Raw genomic sequence first — 20082 nt, 5'->3', positions numbered from 1 at the left:
TCTATGGCAGGCGCGCCGCCGGGCCCTGGGCGCCGCCATGTTGGAGGCTGGCAGCGGCGCGCGGCGATGCTGCAGGTGCGGCCCGGCCTGTACCTGGGCGGAGCCGGGCCGCCTGAGGCGGGCGGGCATCACGGCCGTGCTCACGGTGGACTCGGAGGAGCCCGACTTCCAGGTCGAGGGCCTGCGGAGCCTCTTCGTGCCCGCGCTGGACCAGCCCGAGGCCGACCTGCTGAGCCACCTGGACCGGTGCGTGGCCTTCGTCCGCCAGGCGCGCGCCGAGGGCCGCGCGGTGCTGGTGCACTGGTGAGGGCGCCCCGCCGCGGCCGCCCACTGGGTGGTTTTTTTATTTGGGGGGCGTCGGGGCGCGGTCGTTCGATAAATGACAGAGTCCCAGCACCTGAAGACCTTAAAGCCCGACGCCCACCCTGACGGTTGTAACGTGGGCTGGGGTGCGGGGACGCCCGGAGGAGGGGTTCAGACTGAGGAGGAAGGGCAGGTTATTTTCAGCGATTTGTCTGGGCGGGGTGTGCTTGATGAAGGGGAGAATCGGGAAGAGAAAAAGGGTTCGGACACACAGGATCCCCATCCATGCCCAGGAGAAAGGCCGGGTAGGTAGTAGCACAGGCAGAAAGACTGGAAAACCTTGGCGGGTTCTCGAGAATTCCTAAGGAGAGCTTTCGGCTGGGTCGTAGTGGAGTAACAGTGGTCAATGGAGTCAGCCCTCTTGCTGTGCGCCCGCGCTTGTTCTAAACATTTACGTAAGGGACAGAAAGTAGAAGAAAGTCTGGGAGTAGATCTCCAGGCCCCTTCGTGCCAAGAGCAAAGAAATTTGTATCTGTTCCGAAGCCATTATAAAATTTCAAAAAGTTCGTGCAATTATATTTGAATATGTAATGCATTCACATGGTTCAGGATTCAAAAGGAACTCGTGTGTTCATCGGTAGTAATTCAGAGGCCAAGCTTTTGAGTAGAAGCAGCACACACGAGTGGAGCTGAAATTTTACCATTAATGGGAGCTGGGTTTTTGTTCGTTTTTGAAAGTTTCGCTCGTTACTATTTTATTTTAAAGGTCTCTCTTTCAGTCACGCAGGAGTCAGTCGAAGTGTGGCAGTAATGACTGCTTTTATGATGAAGACCGACCAGCTTACCTTTGAAAAAGCCTATGAAAACCTTCGGACTGTCCAACCTGAGGCCAAGTGAGTTCTCGGTAGGGTCAGAGTTCTGCCTTTGTGATGTGATTTTATTTATTTGGAGAAAACCTAACTTTGTATCTATTTGTCTTTACAGGATGATTGAGGAGTTTGAGCGGCAACTGAAATTATACCAGGCCATGGGATGTGAAGTAGATACCTCTAGTGCAATTTATAAGCAATATCGTTTACAAAAGGTTACCGAGAAGTATCCAGGTGAGTGGTAATTGCTAGTGTGTATCGGGCCCTGACAGCAGACACTTCAGATGCATTATCTCACTTTCCAGCAGTCCCTTGAGACAGGTACTGTTCTTTCCTTCAGAAACTGTGGTTCAGCAAGAAATACCTTGTTCAAGGTCACATGGGTTGTGAGCGGTGGGATGAGACTTGAACTCAGGCCCTCGTCACGGTGTTCTCTGCCTCATTCTGATTTCTCGACACTGGGGATTTTTTGTTTTTGGTCATTGAGGTTAGCACTTGTTGCCTCGGCATTAACTAGATTTGGTCTGAAAACGCAGAGAGCTGATATACGTTTTGATTGTCACATAGAATTACGGAGCTTACCTCAAGAACTCTTTGCTGTTGACCCAACCACCGGTTCACAAGGACTGAAAGATGAGGTTCTCTACAAATGCAGAAAATGCAGGTAAAACACTCTGCGTCCTCTGGAAGCTCTATCTTGTCTCCATTGTAGAAAAGTACTGAAAGTTTCAGTTTCTTAAATCTCTGTAGGGAGAATTTGTTTAATTGGATAATACAGAAATTTCCATTTCAAATCTGCTTTCAAGAATAATATAAATTCTTAGAAATAGAAGCAATCAGGTTACCTGTAGAGGCTATCGGAAATTAGAGCAACATAATCAGTGTTATATTATTTTGTCTTCTAAGAAATACTGCCCATTTTATCATGTCTTTGGAAGTCAGTGATGTTATTGTTTGGGGGTTGCAGGCGATCTTTATTTCGAAGTTCTAGCATTTTGGATCATAGTGGAGGAAGTGGTCCTGTAGCCTTTGCCCACAAGAGAATGTCACCATCCTTCACGCACGTCACGGGGAGTCAGGCTCAGTGCACGTCATATTTCATTGAACCTGTACAGTGGATGGAATCTGCCTTGTTGGGAGTGATGGATGGACAGGTGAGGACACGTTTTCCTATCTACAGTTTCATTAAATCATCTTTGTTTTGCTCCTTCTTGCATTTTAAACCATATTTTAACTAGTGTTTTACTCCATCTTAACCATTTTCTTAATGAAGGTTATATGTAGACAAGAACCTATCAAAAATTAAAAACCAGCTGATCTAAAATAGTGAACCACTTTCAGCTGAGAGCTATTGGTTTAGTTAATTCCTTTTAGCGCTATAAATACATTAGAAGGAAATACAATATGCTTGTTAAACATTTTTGGATTGTCTTTTGGAACATCAGTTTGCTTTTAAATGGGACTCTGAGGCCTAACTTATATGCTGTTAATTAGTGATAGAACGTGAGAATCCTGACATGATTTTAGTTTGAAATCAGGTGTAGACTGATTTAAAAGCCAACACATAGGCCACATCCATGAAACCTTCTGTTTCTTGGCTCAAGCTGACCTTTCTCCCATCGTGCTGGAATCACTCTGTTCCTTCGCTACCTGCCAGGGTACAGTGTGCTTCTGACTTGCTGCAGTCCACCATCTAGTGCAGGAAATTGCCATTCCGTTTCGTGTCACTGAGTAGATCAGAAATTTTTGAAGGTGGGAGCTGTGTTTCGTTTTTCTATCCTTTGTTGCCAAGGATAATTCTTTTGTGAAAAAGCGAATGAACGCCATGACACATGTGCTTTATTTCAGCTTCTTTGCCCCAAATGCAGCGCCAAGCTGGGCTCTTTCAGTTGGTGTGGCGAACAGTGCTCCTGTGGGAGATGGGTGACACCTGCTCTTCAGATCCATAAAAACAGAGTGGATGAAACGAAAATGCTGCCAGGCTTGGGGTCACAAACAAGAAAAACATGAACACGTGACATTCGATCGCTTGGGAAGAAACTTGCCGATGACACGTGCTACCTTTGCTGCTTGTCATTCGTGGCAGCCTAGTGTATAGACCACCACCATTTCACTTGAAATGAGAGATGATACCGTAAGTCACTTGATGTGACTTGGAAACTGTTTAAGAAGATGCTTTATATAGAGATCAAAACTTTTTTAATCATGTAAATTATACTTTGATATTAAATCTTCCATAACCCAGATATTTTCTTTGTTTTGTAGATTTTAAAGAGTTCTGTTTTTTTCAGTGTTATGTGATGTTAAGGTCTGGATGGACAAAAGTATGTGCAAAAATTAGAAACTTGTGTTTAAATAGACATTTCATTTCTAGACATGGAAAGCAGTCTTGTGTGGACATATTTTGACATTTGTTTCTCTCAGGAGACATTAGTAAATCTACATATGTCTGGATTTTTCTTGGAAGTGTGGAAGGAAAGGCTGTCAGGAAAACACTGATAAAATGTGGTTTTCCTGTTACTACTTAGGAATCCCAGTTGTCTAACTTTTTAGAAAAGCGTGTTTAAGATACCTTTTAAAGCACTCTACTGAGGTCAATGTGTTAATGTTAGGTGTGTTCTGAATGATAAAGAAACTAAATATCGAACATCTACCTAATCAATTACCTTTTAAGCCTGATATGTTAGAGTCCTGGAGAAGGTCATGTGTCCAGAGTAGAATTTTAACATGATCTCTGCAAAGTGGAATTTATTTTACTCATTACTAATAGTTAGAGTTGGACCTAATTAGATATTTGAACACTTATACATGGAATGAGAATTAGGTAATAAAAAGAAATGGAGTTATGTTTTAAGATAGTTTCCTTGTATTTAAGAAAATCTACAGGAAAAAAACCTTATTTAATGGTGAAACTTAAATTTTTCACATTAAAGTTGGGAACAAGTTAAAGAATGTCTACTTTTGCCTGCATCTTCAGTATTGTACTAGAGGTCCCAGCCATTGCACTTAAATGTGAGGAAGGGTAGGTTTAAGACTTAGAAAAGAAAAAGGCTGAACTCACTGATACATTTTGACTTCTCTAAAAGTGAAATAATTAGGAATTATGTGCCTCCTGATATAATGTAAGGAAGTGTCTATGAAGTATTCTTGCAAAAAAGAACAAAGAAATATAAACAAAAAAACATCTAATCAAGCCTGTAGATTTAAGTGGCGGTTTACAGGAACATTTCCATGAAGATAAAATCAGCAGAATCACAGACTGGGAAATTCTACAGTTGTCAGTTTCTTGTCTCTGTTCTTGTTTGAAATTTTCCATGTTAAATGTTAATTGTTTAAAAAGTTTGTTAAATTTTATAATATTAGCGCTTGCATACAGTAACTTTTTCTACATAGAAAATCCTAGAGAATTTATAGACAAAATTTTAGAGTCACACAATTCAGCAAGATTTTGGGATACAAGATTGCCGTATAAAAATCAATAATGTTACTATACCCTAGCAGTAATCGAATTAAAAATATGTGTAAAACAAAACTATAAAACCATTAAAAAGAAAATTAAAAAAATTAATGATCTCAGGAAGGCTTTTTTAAGAAACAAATAGCAGAAATCACAAAAGATTGATACATTTGACTACGTTGAAATGAAAACCTAGAGAACAAAAATCCTGTAAACAAAAATACAATTGTCAGCCTAGGAGAAGGCGTTTGTGACATAGGCACCAGTTAAATGAACAGAGTAAGCTATCTGAAGATGAGCACATCTTTGAGAGGAAGTCCAATAGTGAATTTTATTGAAGATAAGAACGTGCAATTCACAGGAGAGGAAATAAGGTTCAATAAACATGAAAAGATGTATCATCTTTAATTGCCAGGAAATATAAATTACAGTATCACCCTTCACAGTGGCAAAAGATGTAGAAGTCTGTCTAGTGTTGGTGAGAATGGGGAGCAAAGGGGACTCATCACTGCTAGCAAGGGTGTGAATTGGTATGTTTTGGCAAATATCAATACTACTCTATGACCCAGCATATATCTTAAAGACATTCTTGCATATATGCACAAGGAGACTCATAGAAGTATATACTTTATGTAACAGTAAAAGTTTGAAACAATTCGAAACAAATGTATGTCCATTAGTAGGGAAATGAAAACATTGTGATATGTGTATTCAACGAAATATCATGTAACAGTTCAAGCAGAATAGATCATCAAAAAATGTGGAATGAGAAAAGTGATTTGGAGAGTAGAGTGTGATACATTCAGTTAAATTACCCCCCCCCGCGCAACAACACTAAATGTATGCATCTTTAAACATTTAAACATGGTAAAAGTAAATAAAAATAGACTTGAATGATTCCTATAATATTCATAATAAAAGTCGCCTATGGGGGAGGGGGTGGAAGTGAAACAGGGAAAAGCAGATTTCACGTTTATCTGTAATGTTTAACTTGTGAAAAGTCTGAAGCAAAAATGGAAAATGTCAATATTTCTTAATTTTTGGTGATAGGTTGACCAATGCTTGTTCCATGATTATCTGCACTTTTTGAATAAAAGATACAAATCAAACGAAAACTTGCTGGAGTTCAGTCACCGTGATTTTTAAAAAGGCTAAGGTGTCTGGTGGGTACAGAATAGACGACTGGTTTTATTTTAGTTTTTATGTCAGTTTTGGAACTTGCAGTTGGGTGAGAATAAAAGTGTTGTAAGTCTCACCCCAATGAAAACTGGTCGGTTAAGTGATGCAAGGGGTCACGTTCGGCCTGAGGGGCCGGGGCGGCTCGGGACGCCGCGGGGCGCGCGGGCCGTGGGAACCGCCTGGCCGGGAGCGCTGCGGCTCCCGGGAAGCGCTTGCGTCTCGTAAGCGTGGGAAAGGCGGCGCTCGGCGCTAAGGGATGCGTGGTCTGAAGGCGCAGGAGTTTGAAAGTCCACCGTTGAAAGGAAGGTGCGTTGAACAGCTTGTGCTCAGTCGCGCTCTCCAAACTGTTGCCAGACTCGGTTCGGGTTTCGGTTGGAGTCGCGCGTGTGCGGATTTCTCGCGAACACCACGCAGCCTTCCCGGGGGGCGCGGAAGGGTCGCGGCGCGTGTCCGGGGCGCGTGCGGGCCGGGCTCGCGCCCCGCACGTGGGGACCGGCGTCCCCCGCGCCTCGCGGGCCGCGGAACGGCGGGCGCGTCTTCCGTCGCGCGGAACAGCCCGTGTTTACGGGGTTTACTTCGGGAGCTTCAGCTTCACTATTTACGTGTCTTATTTCCTCCCCTTAAAACAGCGGGGCAGAAAGTGCCGAACGGACCTCGCGCTCGGATCCGCCGGAGTCGCCCCGGCTCGGACGCGCCCCTCGGGCTGGCGCGGGACCCTCGCGCACTGCGGCAGTTTGTCCGCGTTCGGCCACCGTCGCGGCCGCGCCGCGGCGCTTTTTGTCCGCTCGCCGCCGCCGTCCGGACTTTAGTCACCGAGTGCCGGGGCCCGGAGCGTGTGTTTCGGGGGCGCCGGTGGCGTTGCCGGTACCATGGAGTCGCCCTTTAGCCTGGGACTCTCTCAGCGGCCGGAAGAGGATTGGGGTGAGTGGGACCCGAGAAGGGCCGGGCGGCTCGGGGTTCTCGGTGCCGCCCCCGTTGGTGACAGGTGCGGGCGGACCTGCGGACGGCCCCGGTCCGTGGGCGCGGGGGGCGGGCGGCTGGGGCCCCCTGGCCCGGCGATGACGGCCGGCGTCCCGGTTCCCCGCCCCGGTTCCCCGCGCGGTTCCTCGGCGGTTCCGCGGGCCGAGGGCGGCGTCGGCGGGCCGCGGAGGGCGGCGGGTGGCGGCTGCCGTCCGCCTGCGCGGAGAAGCCGGGCGCCCCGCGCCCCAACCCCGACGGCTCCGGGGCGCAGCCCGCCCCTCTGTTTCGGGCCTTCCGTTTGCTTGGGAGGGCGGGAGGGCCGGAGGGGACGCGCTTCCCCCCTTCCACATTGCCGGACGTCAGAGTCACGCTCTCCTGGGGCTTCGTGGGACCGCGGCACCCGGGGAGCGCCGTCCCGCGGCGCGCCTGCGCCGTCCGCAGCTTTGGCATTTGCGGGAAACGCGGGCGGCTCTTCATCTTCCCGGTTCGGACCCTCAGCCTCAGTAGCGGGGGCGGCGTCTCGGTTTCGCTTAGTGAACGGGAGCCCTCGTTTGATTTTCCAAGGGCAGAAATTCTTTTAAATTGTGTATCTTTCGAGATTTATTTCAGTCCTTGGGTAGATTTTCTATGAGCTTCTGGAAAAACTTTAGACTATCTTTCTATTCCGAGTGTATTTTCCCAGGGCAGATACGGTAGTGATAGGAGCCGTCACCATTTATTCAGCACTTGGTGGCAGGCGCGCCGCCGAGCTCTTCGTGCGTTTTCCCATTCAGTCCCATGAGGTTGTTATTTTACGGATGAGTAAACTGAGGCTGAGAGACTGAATGCCGGCTCTTACAGCCAGTGAATGGCAGAGCAGGATCAGAACCAGGTTCGTCCAGCTCCAAAGCCTGGGCTTAGTCCCTATCCTGTAATGCTTTCCTAAATTATTACCACAGATTCAACTCTTACCAAGGTTCCCCCAGTTATATTAGGCAGTTCTGATCTGTTTTCTCAACTACTCAACTGTTATATTTTTATGATATTCCTGAAACTGACTGCGGGGCACTTCCTGAGCACTGTATAATATTTTGTCTTCCGATACCCAGGCCGCATCTTCCTGACTAAGCCCAACAGCTGGTTCCTACTCTTAACGTTCCTGAACAGCGCTCAGATCTCCCTGGCGACATCACCTCCTCTCAGATGCGCCCCCCACCCCCCGCCCCTCCCTGAATGTGCCCACTCCACACATTTGCCAGGCTTCTCTTTTTAACTGTTAACAATCTTCTCTTAGTTGAACACTTTAATTCCAATTTCTTAGGTGTTTAGTAAGTAGGGTAGATTTTGCACCCACTGGACGGAAACACTACTGTCTGCTAGTGTTTCTCACTAGAATATGGATTCTTTTTTGGGTGTTGTCATTTTGAATGTTTAAGTACTTCACTGATTTATTTGATTTTTTTTTAAATGTTAGAAAGTGGCCAGTTAAATTTAAAACATCAGATTATAGATTAGCATTTCTTGTGACTCTAATTTGAATAATTTAATTGATTAGCTTACAGCAGTGTGATGGAATGTGCTTTTTCTTTTTTGCTTGGGTAATGAAATTTAGAGCAGAATTTGTAAACATTTTCTGGACCCTGCCACTGCCGTACGAAAGCCAACATAACTGAGCATGTCACTGAGCGTGTGTTCCAGGGCAGGTTTACTTACGGACACTGAAATTGGAATTTCACACAATTATTTTTAATACTTAATAGACTTTTAGTACAGTTTTGGATTTACAGAATAATTGAGCACATAGCAATAGGGTTCCATATCCCTCCCCCTTTCCCCGATTCCTAACATCTTGCATTAGTGTAGTACACTTGTTACAGCCGATGAGCTGGTGTTATCATCATCATTATATACATTATCATTAGCTGAAAGCCATAGGTTACATTAAGGTTCACTCTGCACTGTACATTCTGTGAGTTTTGACAAACGTGTAATATCAGGGACCTACCATTACGGTGTCATAGAGAATCATTTCACTGTCCTAATAATCCCATGCTCCACCCATTCATCCCTCCCTCCCTGGCAACCACTGATTTTTTCACTGTCTCCCTAGTTCCTAGTTTTGCCATTTGCAGAATGTCTTAAAGTTGGGAGGGAGGGAGAGAGCAGGTAGAGGGAGAAGGTGTGGGAAAGGAGGTGGGGGAGGAGAGGGACAAGAAAAGGGAGTGGGGATCTTTCTCTTCTCATAAGGCCACAGCCCTACCAGATTAGAGCCCCGCCCTTGTGACTCATTTAACTTGTCTAAACGATGGCCTTCTTTTTTCTTGACTAGGATCCCACCTGCAAACACGCATTGCTTTCACTCCTCTGGAAGGTTCCTTAGTCTTTTCCTGCCCTTCGTGACCTTGATAGTCTTAGGGAATACAGGTCTCTTATTCCGTAAGGTGACCCTGAGGCTGTCCACCGCTCACGACCAGGCCGTGCTTCATGGCAGGGACGCCAGAGAAATGACACCGTGCTCTTCTGAGCATATTGCGTCTGGACACAGCCTTGTTCTGTCCACAGGTCGTGGTCACCTTGATCATGGGGTTGAGTTGCTATCTGCCGGAGTTGGTTCCCCGCTGTGCAGTCGCTGTTTCTCCTTTTGGATTTGATTACTGTTTGGGGGCAGATAATCCGACATGATACCAGTATCCTGTTCCTCGCGGAACCTCCGGCCAGCAGCCCTGGCCTGCCGCGATCACGCCAGCCCATGTCACTACCACTCTAGTGCCAAATGGGGGTCATCCCTTCATTCTGTCTGCGTTGATTAGTTGACGCTGTACCGTACGAAAGAGATTTCTCCGTGTGTGTGTGTGTGTGTGTGTGTGTGTGTATTTCATCATGGACCATTGATTCCTGTGTGATTCAGTGGGTTGTAGTCTGGTACTCATTTAATTTGGATGCTCAGATTTTCCCAGACTTGACCAGCGGGAGTCCATTCGTATCAGCTCTTTTATTCTTTTGATGTGTTCTCCTCATTCTCTGAGAAATTTCCTTATTTTCTGTCACGACAAAGTTTTCCAGTCTCATCCTGCATTTTTTCCTCTTCAGCCCTGGAACTGGCCATTTCTCCAAGGCGCCCGTAGTGGACTTGCGTTTAGTGGAGGGTGGTGTTCAGTTCCAAGGTCTGAGCACAGTGTCGTCATCGCTACTGAGGTGTCGTTGCTGCTAGGACCTTTCAGCGGAAGCTAGTCCTTTTCTGGGAATCATGGGAATAACCTTTCATTATTACTACACACAATTTTTTGCTTATGTTCTCTTTTGTTGGCGGAATGTTTCTGTCATCGGCCGAGTTAACAGACGGCGGGGCAGTTCCTGGGTGACTGAGGAAATGGCAGCATCAGGGGCGTGATGGCAGGGAGGGCGTGGAGTACAGGAGGCGGACCCAGGTTTGGAGAACTTCACAGTTTCTGAAGTTCTGAAATGGCAGGGAAGGTAGACACTCTACAGATTGCACGGAGGTCAGCTGTCTTTGGCCTTGTCAGCAACTTGACCTCTCCAGAAAGTTTCAACCTAGTTCATTGAGGAATATTTTCTATGTCCACAGACTTCTTGGCTTATAATGAAATCTTGTTAGGAAGTTGGAATACGTTGAATGGTTTGGATGAGTACGCCGTTAACTGTCTAGGCAGAGAATCGGCTGTGCCCCTAACTCACGGGGCTGGCGGACGCGCGGTGCGTGTGCCGCCACCACCCTCGCCTGCCGTCACGGCCGGTCGGCCACACTGCTTTTCATGCTGAGCCCAGAGGCAGCCTCACGATCGGTGTTAGTGCTGTCCCAGAAAGTCACTACCGGTTAGTCCACATGACATGACATAAAATCTATTTTTAAATCTCTGGTGTAAGGATTTTGTTCACAAGATAAAAATTATGTGCAAAACCACACAAGTTAGAAGCCAGCTTCGCGGCGGTCATCGTTCACGCCGTGGGAGGGGAGCAGTAGCAGTGCCGGCTGGTGAGAAACCCTTGCTGAGCTGGTATAGGGGTTCAGAGCTTATTCTCTTTTCAAAAGTTTGACTTGACACTTCATCTCTATTCTTTCCTTTTGTCCAAAGATTCTGCTCTGTTTGCTGAACTTGGCTATTTCGCAGACACCGATGACCTGCATTTGGATGTAGCAAATGAAACTTACGTAAGTACTAGAGAAGAAATACTGAGCAATGTGATATTTCATTTTTACGCTAATTATTGCAAGAAGGTTTTGGGAATAACGGGTTTCGGCTAGTTATTTTTGAATAACTTGGCATTAAGTAGGAAAGTTAGTGGCCATTTTGTAGTCAGTAAATTTAGGGTTGTGGAAGTTGCATTGGTCTCGGTGCGGGAAGACTTGTGTTTGAGTCCACCTTTGTCTCGGGGTGCTGACTGGAAGGGTGACTTAACTGCCTGCTTCTTGGCTTTTAAGACAACTTTGCTGCATACGGGGGACGGTGTGTTGAGGGGTTTGTTGTGAGTCGCAGACCCAGCCAGAGTAGAACCGACCAACTTCCTTTGTAGAAGCTTCGTGTCCTTAGGGTGGAGTGCCTGAGACTGGGACACTTACTCTTTGCCTTCCATTGGTTGGAGTCTGCGTAAAATGTCTTCTGGTACCTCGGGTCCTCGAGAACATCTTAGCTTTCTCTTTCCTTTTCCGATTGGTGCACACTCTCCGTACGTGGCATGCCGGCCTGCGGAGCTCGTTTGGACGAGGCGCTGTTGCAGTTGGGAAGCAGAGCTGGCGAACAGTGTGATTTTCATCTGCACATCAGTCACATCAGATGTTCACCACTTATTTTTTATGCTCTTCTTAACCTGAGTATAAAAATAGGTATTGCTTGCTCAGAGAGTTTCTCAGACATTTCTTAAAGAACCATTTAGCAGTTTTTTTTTTTTTTTTACAATGAATCAATAGAAGAGAATAAAAACATATTTTTAAAGCGCTGCATGGGATTTTAGTTGCTTTTAATTCTTTTTGAGATAGTTTAGAATGTGGTCTGTTGATTAAATTGACTTTTAATATTGTCTGGTTGCCTAAGCAACTGATATTCTTTTACAACCTCTACAGCCTAAACCCCTCAGGAAACAGTGGGGTAGGTTTGAAAGATTCAGGGAAATGTGGTCCTGATTTTATGACGAACATTCTGACCTTACCCACGTCAGCCCTCCCACCCCTTAGTCTTTCTGGTGTACAGTGGAGGGTTGCAGCAGGTGGGCTCTGAGGGCCCCTTCTAAAGTCAGTGTCTCTTCCACGCGGTAGTTGGGTTTCCCAGCAGAAGTCATTGAAGAGCCAACATATGTAAATACGGACATATTTTACTTGATGTAAACGGACCTGTTAAATTTCCAGCCGCATAAACCTTACGCTGTAAAAGGTATTTGACTTTTTGGCCGAAGACTGAGTGAGAGTCCTAAGTACGTCATGCCCTACATCATACAAGGTAAAGCGTGTCGCTGGCCCCAGGCAGGCCTCGCTGCTCGATTTACTTCGGCTGCGGGAGTTAGGGATCCGTTTGGTTGCCGAAAGTGCAGGGCTGCTTAAGTTTTTGATGTGTGGATTCAAATGAGAGGAAAAAAGCAAAGGAGATTGATTTAAAAAGTGCTTCTTTTCGTGATCTTTTCTTCACGTGCACTCCCAGTTTTCTCTGACCTGTACTGGTTTTGCTCAGTGAAGGGCAGCGTGACGAGAAAGCAGTTTCCCTTCTTCCTTCTGTTCCGTTCTTGGTGGAAATAAACCGCACGATGGGTGTTTCAAATCGATGTTATTCTAGAAAGTATTACCAAGCGGTTGTTAATAAGTAATAGATTAATCGTTACTCTTTGCCTGGGTCTTACTTCCCCTGTTGTTGCTGCTTTATCGTCTGTCACGTTAAGTCAGTGTTGAGCGCCTTTTGACTTAGTCGTACTGTTTATAGCACGTTGACTTCTGTTCCTGTCTCCCTAAGCCCAGACGCTTAGAAGAGGATCTCCAGCCCACACGCGGGCTCTGGACTCATGCATGGGGTGTGTGTGTGTGTGTGTGTGTGTGTCGCATAAGACGGTCACCCAGATGGCTCGGAATGCGCTTCTGAGTAAAAACTGTCATCTTAGTGCAAAGAAATGAAGAGTTCCTCTAAAAGGCTTGTTGACCCCGTTTGAGAAACTTAATTTTATCTTGTAGGATTAAAAAAAATTTAGGAATTGTATTTTAGAAATTTCAGAAGTATAGGACAGTAAAAAAAAAAAGATGAAAATGACCATCTTCCTCTGAGTCTCTTCCTTCCAGTGTAACGTTGGGTACGTTTGAAGGTTCGGTTAAAATCTGCGATTCCTGCGTGTCTTTGCAAAACCCTGTGTTCTTTCTGTTGTCTGCGGATGTGATGTGGTGAACAGGCATTTGATTCAACTTGTTTGCCTTAATGGCAGTGTGAGAATTTACTGGGTTTCCCTTGTGACAAAAGATGTGTTTTTGTGACTTTCGTAATGGCTCGTGCCCACTGAAAAGAATGAGACCGAAGGAGCCGTGTCGCTGCGAACCCCTCACCTCCTGAGTAACCGCTGTGCTTCAGGTAGCTGCGTCGGTTCACCCCGAGGCCCTCCGAGACGGTGTCTCTGCGTGAACCGATGGACTTGGACCATTATTTGTCCTGCGTTGGGTAATAGTAATTATTTATGGCAGATCGAGTCTGACAGTTTGATAGTTTGATTTCTGGATGTATATATTCTAATATTCTTTTGCTGATTTGAAACCTACAGGAAAATAACTTCGATAATCTTGATTTTGATTTGGATTTGATGCCTTGGGAGGCAGGCATTTGGGACGTCGACAACCAGCTCTGTACAGGTAATGATGTTTTTCATTGGTAAGAACTTTAAAATGACTCATTTTATTTTGTAGTTCAGTAATAGTCAAAATTAGGTGGAGTTATTGGGCTGCTTTGATGGGTTAAAAAATTCCAGGGACTGCACAGGCTACTCTGGCATGGCCATGAGTACACAAGTTCCCCGCCATGGCGGACACAAAGAATTTCAGACTTGTGTTTCAGTCACATAAAGTGTTTGTATCAGAAATATTATTTTTGAATTATGTATCATACCTCCATAAGAGAGGATGCTGAAATCCAGACAGAATGTAGGGAATCGAAGGGGAGAAGCTTGGGGTTACCAGATCGGGGCCTGTGCACGTGGTGTGCGTGCTCTGAAGAGGTGGGTTCGGGTGTGCTGAACGAAGCTGGAACCTGCAGCAGACGTCGCTTCGGGGGCGAAGCTGATGGGGAGGTGGAGAGGCCCGTTTCCCTTCCCCTGTCTTCAGCACCCTCCTGCCGTCCCCGTCGGCAGGCCGCAGCGGAGGCCCGCGGCGGGGCCTGTGTTCGTTTGCGCCTCTGACTGCAGGAGGCGGACGTGGAGCCGAGGCGGTGTGGGAGCCGCCGGCACGTCCCTGCCAAGCTGCAGCTGTCCGCACCCCACACTCCTGTCCCCTTCGTGTTTGGTGTGCACAGGTCCTGCCGGATGCTCTCTTCCCACATAGAGTGTGGGCTGCGCAAGGCCAGTGCTCTGCTCACTACTGCTGTGTAATGAACGACCCTAAAACTTTGTGGCTTGAAGCAGCCACCATTGCATTATGCTCCCCGAAGCTGTGGGTCAGGAATTTGGACAGGGTGTACCGGGAAGGGCTCGTCCGTGCTCCGTGATGTCTAGACATCCACTAGGGAAGTTTGAAGGCTGTGGTAGCGTGACCTCTTAAGGGTTCTTCACTGCCGTGTCTGGTGCCTGGGCTGACTTGGCCCTGAGGACTGCCCACGGGGGTGCCTCCACATGGCCTTTCTGTGTGGCTCGGCCTCCTCTGTGTGGCGCCCTAGGGCGGTCTGACTGCAGAGGCCCCAGCGCGCGTGCCCCAGCGCACGAGGATGCACGTCGCGTCACTGCCGTCCTCGAGTTTACTGAAGGGCACAAGCCCGCCGGGACTCAGGCGGATGGGAGTAGACGCCCCTGCTAGATGGGGAGGTGGCAGGAGCACATTCTGGATCATGAGGGACCATGGGACGTTTTGCAGCCAGCTTTGGAAAAGACAGTCTGCCTGCCGCGGGGTCACCCCCCCCCCGTAGGGGCTCAAAGCATTATTATAAATAAGTTAATAGGTCCAAAGAGAGGAACGTTTTTGTGAGTTTTAATTGTATTGCCACAAACGCTTCCCTAAAAAAATTCTTTCCTGTTTCTTATATTTTTAAAAACTTGTTCTTTGGGAATCCATGCTTTTTTGCATATGGTACAATATTCACAAGGTCCGAAAGGTCTGTAGAGTGGAAACATGCCGCCCCCTGCTCTTGCTCCTCAGGGAGAGGGGGTGCGCCCTAGGCACCCCGTGGCCAGTTTCTCATGGCCACCCTCCGGAGCGGGGGGCCGGGGGAGGCGCACGGCTTCGCACGAGCACGTCATCGCCCCCCGGCGACGCTGCTTTCTGCACCTTGACCGTAGCTGCCACACGACTGGATCGTGAGCGCAGGCTTTACCTTCGTTCTTGCTCCACCCTGAGTTTGTGCTGTCCAGTGGGAACATCTGTGCTCTGTGTTTTCCAGTTAAAGATATTAAGGCGGAACCTCAGCCACTGTCCCCAGCCTCCTCCAGTTGTTCAGTCTCGTCGCCGCAGTCAGCGGACTCGTGTTCTTCAACCCAGCATGTTCCCGTAAGTAGCCAGCCTTTCACGGTGGCTGTGGTCACGAGGCCCTCTGGACAGGGCGAGCATGGGGGCACGGTTGGCATCCGCTGCGTGTGCTGTCACCGAATCTCGAGTCTCGAGGAAAGGCGCTGGTCTCCGTCTTGCCCTCCTTGCTGTCTTTGTGCCATCCGTGTCGTTGGTCACTTGTCTCATCGCCCTTCACCAGTCCCCAGGGTTTTTTGTCTGTTGGCTTACTGTCTTTCGCCCCAGCCACCCCCTCTCCTCCCTGTAGAATGTGTATTCTTTGAGGACACGGAGACCGAGTGGTCACGACTCCTTCGGTGTCGAACCCGGGGTGGTCTCCCTCGCTCAGCGGGGCCCAGAACTGCCTTTTGAATGGCTAAGACTTTTACAGAGGTCTGGTGGCTTCTTAGAAATGATTCTCTTCTTCATCCAGATAGACGCTCTGAGTCCTGGAAAAGGGAGTACTCAAGGATTTAGGTATTTTTTGGAACGAGGCGAGGGAAAATAGAACAATTCAGATTAGTATTTGCGTACGCTGCATCCGTCAGGCTCTGTCCCAAGCTGTCCTCTCCTGTTGTCTCCAGGAGCCACCTTTGCCGCCCCTGCCAGGCCATTGTCAATCTCTCCTGGAGTCAGTCAGTGGGACTCTCGCTGGTCTCCCTGCCTCCCCGCTCCCCATGCCCTATTAGAAGAATTTTCAAAGAGGAATCTTTCAGAATCGTGGATTTGGTTGTGTCAGCCCTTTGCTAAAAACCCACGCGTGACTTCCCGACCCCTCTGGGGGGGCGAGCCGCGTCCTGGGTGCCGGGTCCTCCGTGACCTGTGTCCTGCTTCCCATTCCAGTCTTGTGCCTTCGTTTCCTCCACCTTCGGTCACACTGCCCTTCGCGTCAGCGTGCGGGAGACCCTGCCAGAGCGCCCGCTCAGCACTGAGCCCCCGTGCGAGGTTGCACTCTCGTGCATTTCCACCAGCAGTGTGCAAGGGGGCTGGTTTCCCATCGTCACTACACAGCATACTTTCTGCTGCTTTTCTTAGGAGTGTGATTGGGCATCTTTTCATAAATCTCAAATGCACAAAGCATTTTGCATTTTTTTAATGAACTGACCATTCAGATTTTTGTCCAACTTTTCAGTAATTGTACTGGTCATTTTCACCTCAATTTTTAAAACATTTTATTACATATTAGGATTATTAGTCCTTAGTTGGTGAAATAAGTTAAAAGTATTTTTTCCTCCAGTTTGTCATATGTCTTTAAGCTTTATTTTATTTTTATAGCCGAATATCGATCTTTTACTGCTTTTTCTTTGGTCCTTCAAAGGAGGGTTTTCACCACTCAGAGGTTATGTTTTTATTCTTGTTTTCTTGCTTACGTTAATTTTTTGTTTGGAATAGTCTCAAACTTACAGAAATGTTATAAGTACATTGCAAGGAACTTTTTTTCCCTGAACGTTTGTGAGAGGTTGCCAGCCTGACTCCCTGTCGCCCCCAAGTACTTTAACGTCTCCTTCCTACAAACAGGATGTGTCTTATATAACCACGATGTAGCTTCCGAAATCAGGAAATAAACATTGACACATCACCGTCATCTAATCGTCCATTCCCATTTAGATTGTGCACATTGTCCCAAAGATGTTCTCTAGTCCAGCAGAACGATGTAGAGTCACACATTATGTGTGCTTGTTTTGTCCCTCTATCTCCTGCAGTTGAATCAGTTCATTCTTCCTTGCCTTCTGTGACCTTGTCAATTTTGGAGGTTAGAGACTAGCCATTTTGCAGAATGTCCCTCGATTGGGTTTGCCCGATGCTTCCGCAGGAGCAGAGTCAGGTTTTCTGTCTGTGGCAGGGGATCACGGAGGCGACGCCGTCTGTCTGGCTTTTGCCGAGGTGCCACACCATTTCCACGTGTCCTGTCACTGACGGCACGGCGTTCATTCTGTCCCACGACCGCGGCCCTGTCTGCCAAGCTCTCCCACCATGAGGCTGCCCTTTCTCCCTTTGCCATAATAAGTATTTCGTGGGTGGGTACCTTAAAACTATGTAAAAGTGTCTTCTTTCTCATCAAACTTTATTTGTTTTTATCACTTTGGACTCACGGTCCGATTTTATGACAGGTAATTATCACTAATTCTGTATCTTTTAACTTAATGCTCTATTTTTTACCATAAAATATTATAATTATTGTTCAAATTTGTTTTTTATATTTTCTGGGGTTTTTGACTGAAAGGGGGCCTATGTCATGCAGAGAGTGAACAAGTATCCTCTTAAATTTTCTTTTAATAATCTTGTAGATTATTTCAAAGAGGATATGATGTAGATATTTTGCCCATTTCGTTATTACATATAGCATTATTTTCTCTCAGAAAAGAAATGCCACTTTTACGTTAACTTTCTTGATTCTAACAAAATGAGACATCCACTGACTATTAAAATATTTATGGAAAATGTTAATATTACCTTTATACATCTCTATTATCAATTCACTCATTAAATAAAAGGCAAGAGCCCTGCTCCTTTCGGTGTCTGTCTTTTGAAAACATTTGGGCGGTGTTAGTAAATAGAAAGGGATAGAAATAGTGAGAATTATTTGCTTTTGAGACTGAACAAGAGATTGTGGGGAAAGGATATTGGCATTTTACCTTTAGCCTTTTACTGTACTAAATGTTTGTGCAACTAGGAGCCAAGTAAAATGTGAAGTTCGCAGAGGAAACGCAGAAGCAGATAGTACTTCGCATACACCTGCCTTCCGAGTTGTTCTTCCTCAGTGGTGACAGACAGGTCGCGACTATTAGTCGCGGTGTCTTAGTACTTACTATACAGCATTCCTAGTACACGCCACCTTGGCCCGAGGGTGTCTGGGAGTGTTTCTCTGTTTACGCGTGGACCTTGCCTCTCTTTCTAAGCGGTTTTTTGCTCAAGGGTCGTATTCCTCTGCTGAATTTGTGTTATTTTGCTGCAGGAGGAGTTGGATTTGTCTTCTGCCTCCCAGATGTCCCCCCTTTCCTTATACGGCGAGAGCTCTAACGGGCCCTCCTCAACAGAGCCAGCCAAGGAAAGCAAGCCTGTCACTGGTCCCAGGAGCAAAACCGGTATGACTCCATCTCCTAACTGCTGTCACTTCTGATTTAGACTGAGCTTCGGTTCCTTCTTCAAAGGAAATATCGGATTAAGTATACGTTAGTAAGCTGGCCTTTTGTTTTCAGATTAGTGGACCTAGTTGGTTTGTTATGGATGACCAGTGTGGAGAGAAGGACACTTGACATTGGACCTAGGCCCCGTCATCTTCGGGGTGGAAGGCAACATGTCAGTTCAAGATACTGAACGTGAGGGCCATTTGGCTGTCGCATTTGTTAGCTCACTGATCTCCAGGCTTTAAGCGGTGGGTTTAGCGGTCCTCCTCTACTGGTTCTTGTCCCTCCTCCCCAAGCCGCAGCTCGGCCCAAAGGGGGGACCTCATTCCAGCTGTCAGAGAGGTAAGTCCTGGGGACGTCCCGTGCAGCACGGCGACGGCAGTTGGTGCCGTCTTGCTTTAATAATACGTATGGTTAAAAACGATGTTTGACAGTAGCTAAGAGTAGACTTTGAAAGTTCTCGTCACAAGAGAAAGTAATTTTGTAACTGTGGATGTTGACAGATGTTAACTAATCGTGGTGATCATTTTGTGATGCCAACATCAAATAGTTACCTCGTATACCTGAAACGAATATAACGTTACGTATCATTTATGCCTCCATAAAAGAAAAGGACTTTTCTTCAGCCCCTTGAGGTACAGAGTAGCTGTGCTTAACTCCAGTGAAGGGCGGTTGCTCAGAGGTCAGGATAACCTTAAGAGAACCTACTTCAGAGGTCCAGGTGTGGAGAAGGTGCATCATAGAGTCTGTGTTTTAAGATTTAATTGCCTTCAGGTTGATTTGTGGTTTGTTCGTTTGTTTGTTTGTTTTCCAGAAAATGGACTGACTCTGAAGAAAAAACTTCAGATGAATTCAAAACCTTCAATTCAGCCCAAGCCTTTATTGCTTCCAGCAGCGCCCAAGACTCAAACCAGTGCCAGCGTTCCTGCGAAAGCCATCATCATTCAGGCACTGCCAACTCTCGTGCCGCTGGCAAAGCAGCACCCCATCACCAGCATACACCCCGCACCTGCCAGAGGTACCAGAGTGGCTTTCAGGCTGCGTGTGTGTATTTGGGCCACTAAGGCTTATGCCCTATGATTGTTTCAATTCAGGTTATCGGCTTCGAGTCCCTGCTGTCATCAGGGGTTGTCCTTGGTGTAGGGTGATGCAGAGATGCTAACGTGTGGTCCCTGTCCCAACAAGAGAGCTGGCCACCCAGATCCTCTTCTTCCAGTTTTAACTGTGGGCACACCTGTCTGCAAGGCACGTGGTTTTACACAGCCACTTGTAACGAAGGAGAAAATCCGGGAATCTTCTTTGGTGCCATTTTATTCTGAGATTTTTGTGCGTTTGAACTATTTTGCTTTTAAGGACAGGTCAGTATTTAACATGGTTCGTTTCAGGTCTAGTAGGTGTGTTTTGGCCGTGAAATCAGGGTTAACCTCGGAGGAGGCAGCACGGTTCAGTAAACAGTCTGGAATGGCCGTGAGGCGGGGCCGCGAACTCTGCTGCTGGCGTAGAACATGCGTGTTTCCACGTTTTGTCCACCAGATG

At 46.9% G+C, this 20082-nt stretch overlaps 2 protein-coding genes across 4 annotated transcripts in view; both read left to right on the top strand.

Annotated features, from left to right (window-relative positions):
* Window positions 1–32: 32 nt before the first annotated feature.
* On the top strand, window positions 33–5738 carry DUSP12 (dual specificity phosphatase 12). Of its 2 annotated transcripts, none has more exons than XM_039839852.1 (6): window positions 33–246; window positions 1083–1196; window positions 1288–1406; window positions 1740–1836; window positions 2140–2326; window positions 3021–5738. In XM_039839852.1, exons 1-6 carry the CDS (start codon window positions 38–40, stop codon window positions 3180–3182), a joined length of 888 nt encoding a protein of 295 aa, XP_039695786.1. In that variant the 5' UTR covers window positions 33–37; the 3' UTR covers window positions 3183–5738. The 2 variants fall into 2 exon arrangements, with proteins under 2 accessions (XP_039695786.1, XP_039695785.1); XM_039839851.1 differs by having other exon boundaries at window positions 33–303.
* A 311-nt stretch (window positions 5739–6049) lies between these two features.
* The window catches only part of ATF6 (activating transcription factor 6), an 80955-nt gene continuing 66922 nt past the window's right edge, over window positions 6050–20082 (top strand). The window contains exons 1-6 of one of the 2 annotated variants that reach the window (XM_039839845.1): window positions 6050–6114; window positions 6438–6729; window positions 13495–13582; window positions 15315–15421; window positions 18375–18504; window positions 19361–19564. In XM_039839845.1, the coding sequence (XP_039695779.1) occupies window positions 6065–6114; window positions 6438–6729; window positions 13495–13582; window positions 15315–15421; window positions 18375–18504; window positions 19361–19564 (871 nt within the window). In that variant the 5' untranslated portion in view covers window positions 6050–6064. Of the gene's footprint in view, window positions 6115–6437; window positions 6730–10841; window positions 10919–13494; window positions 13583–15314; window positions 15422–18374; window positions 18505–19360; window positions 19565–20082 lie in introns of those variants that run through there. The other variant, XM_039839846.1, reaches the window with a different exon arrangement.

Source organism: Pteropus medius, unplaced genomic scaffold, assembly GCF_902729225.1.
Source record: "Pteropus medius unplaced genomic scaffold, Ma_sr-lr_union100, whole genome shotgun sequence".
NCBI lineage: Eukaryota > Metazoa > Chordata > Mammalia > Chiroptera > Pteropodidae > Pteropus > Pteropus medius.
This window is presented reverse-complemented; position numbering and strand designations above follow the sequence as displayed.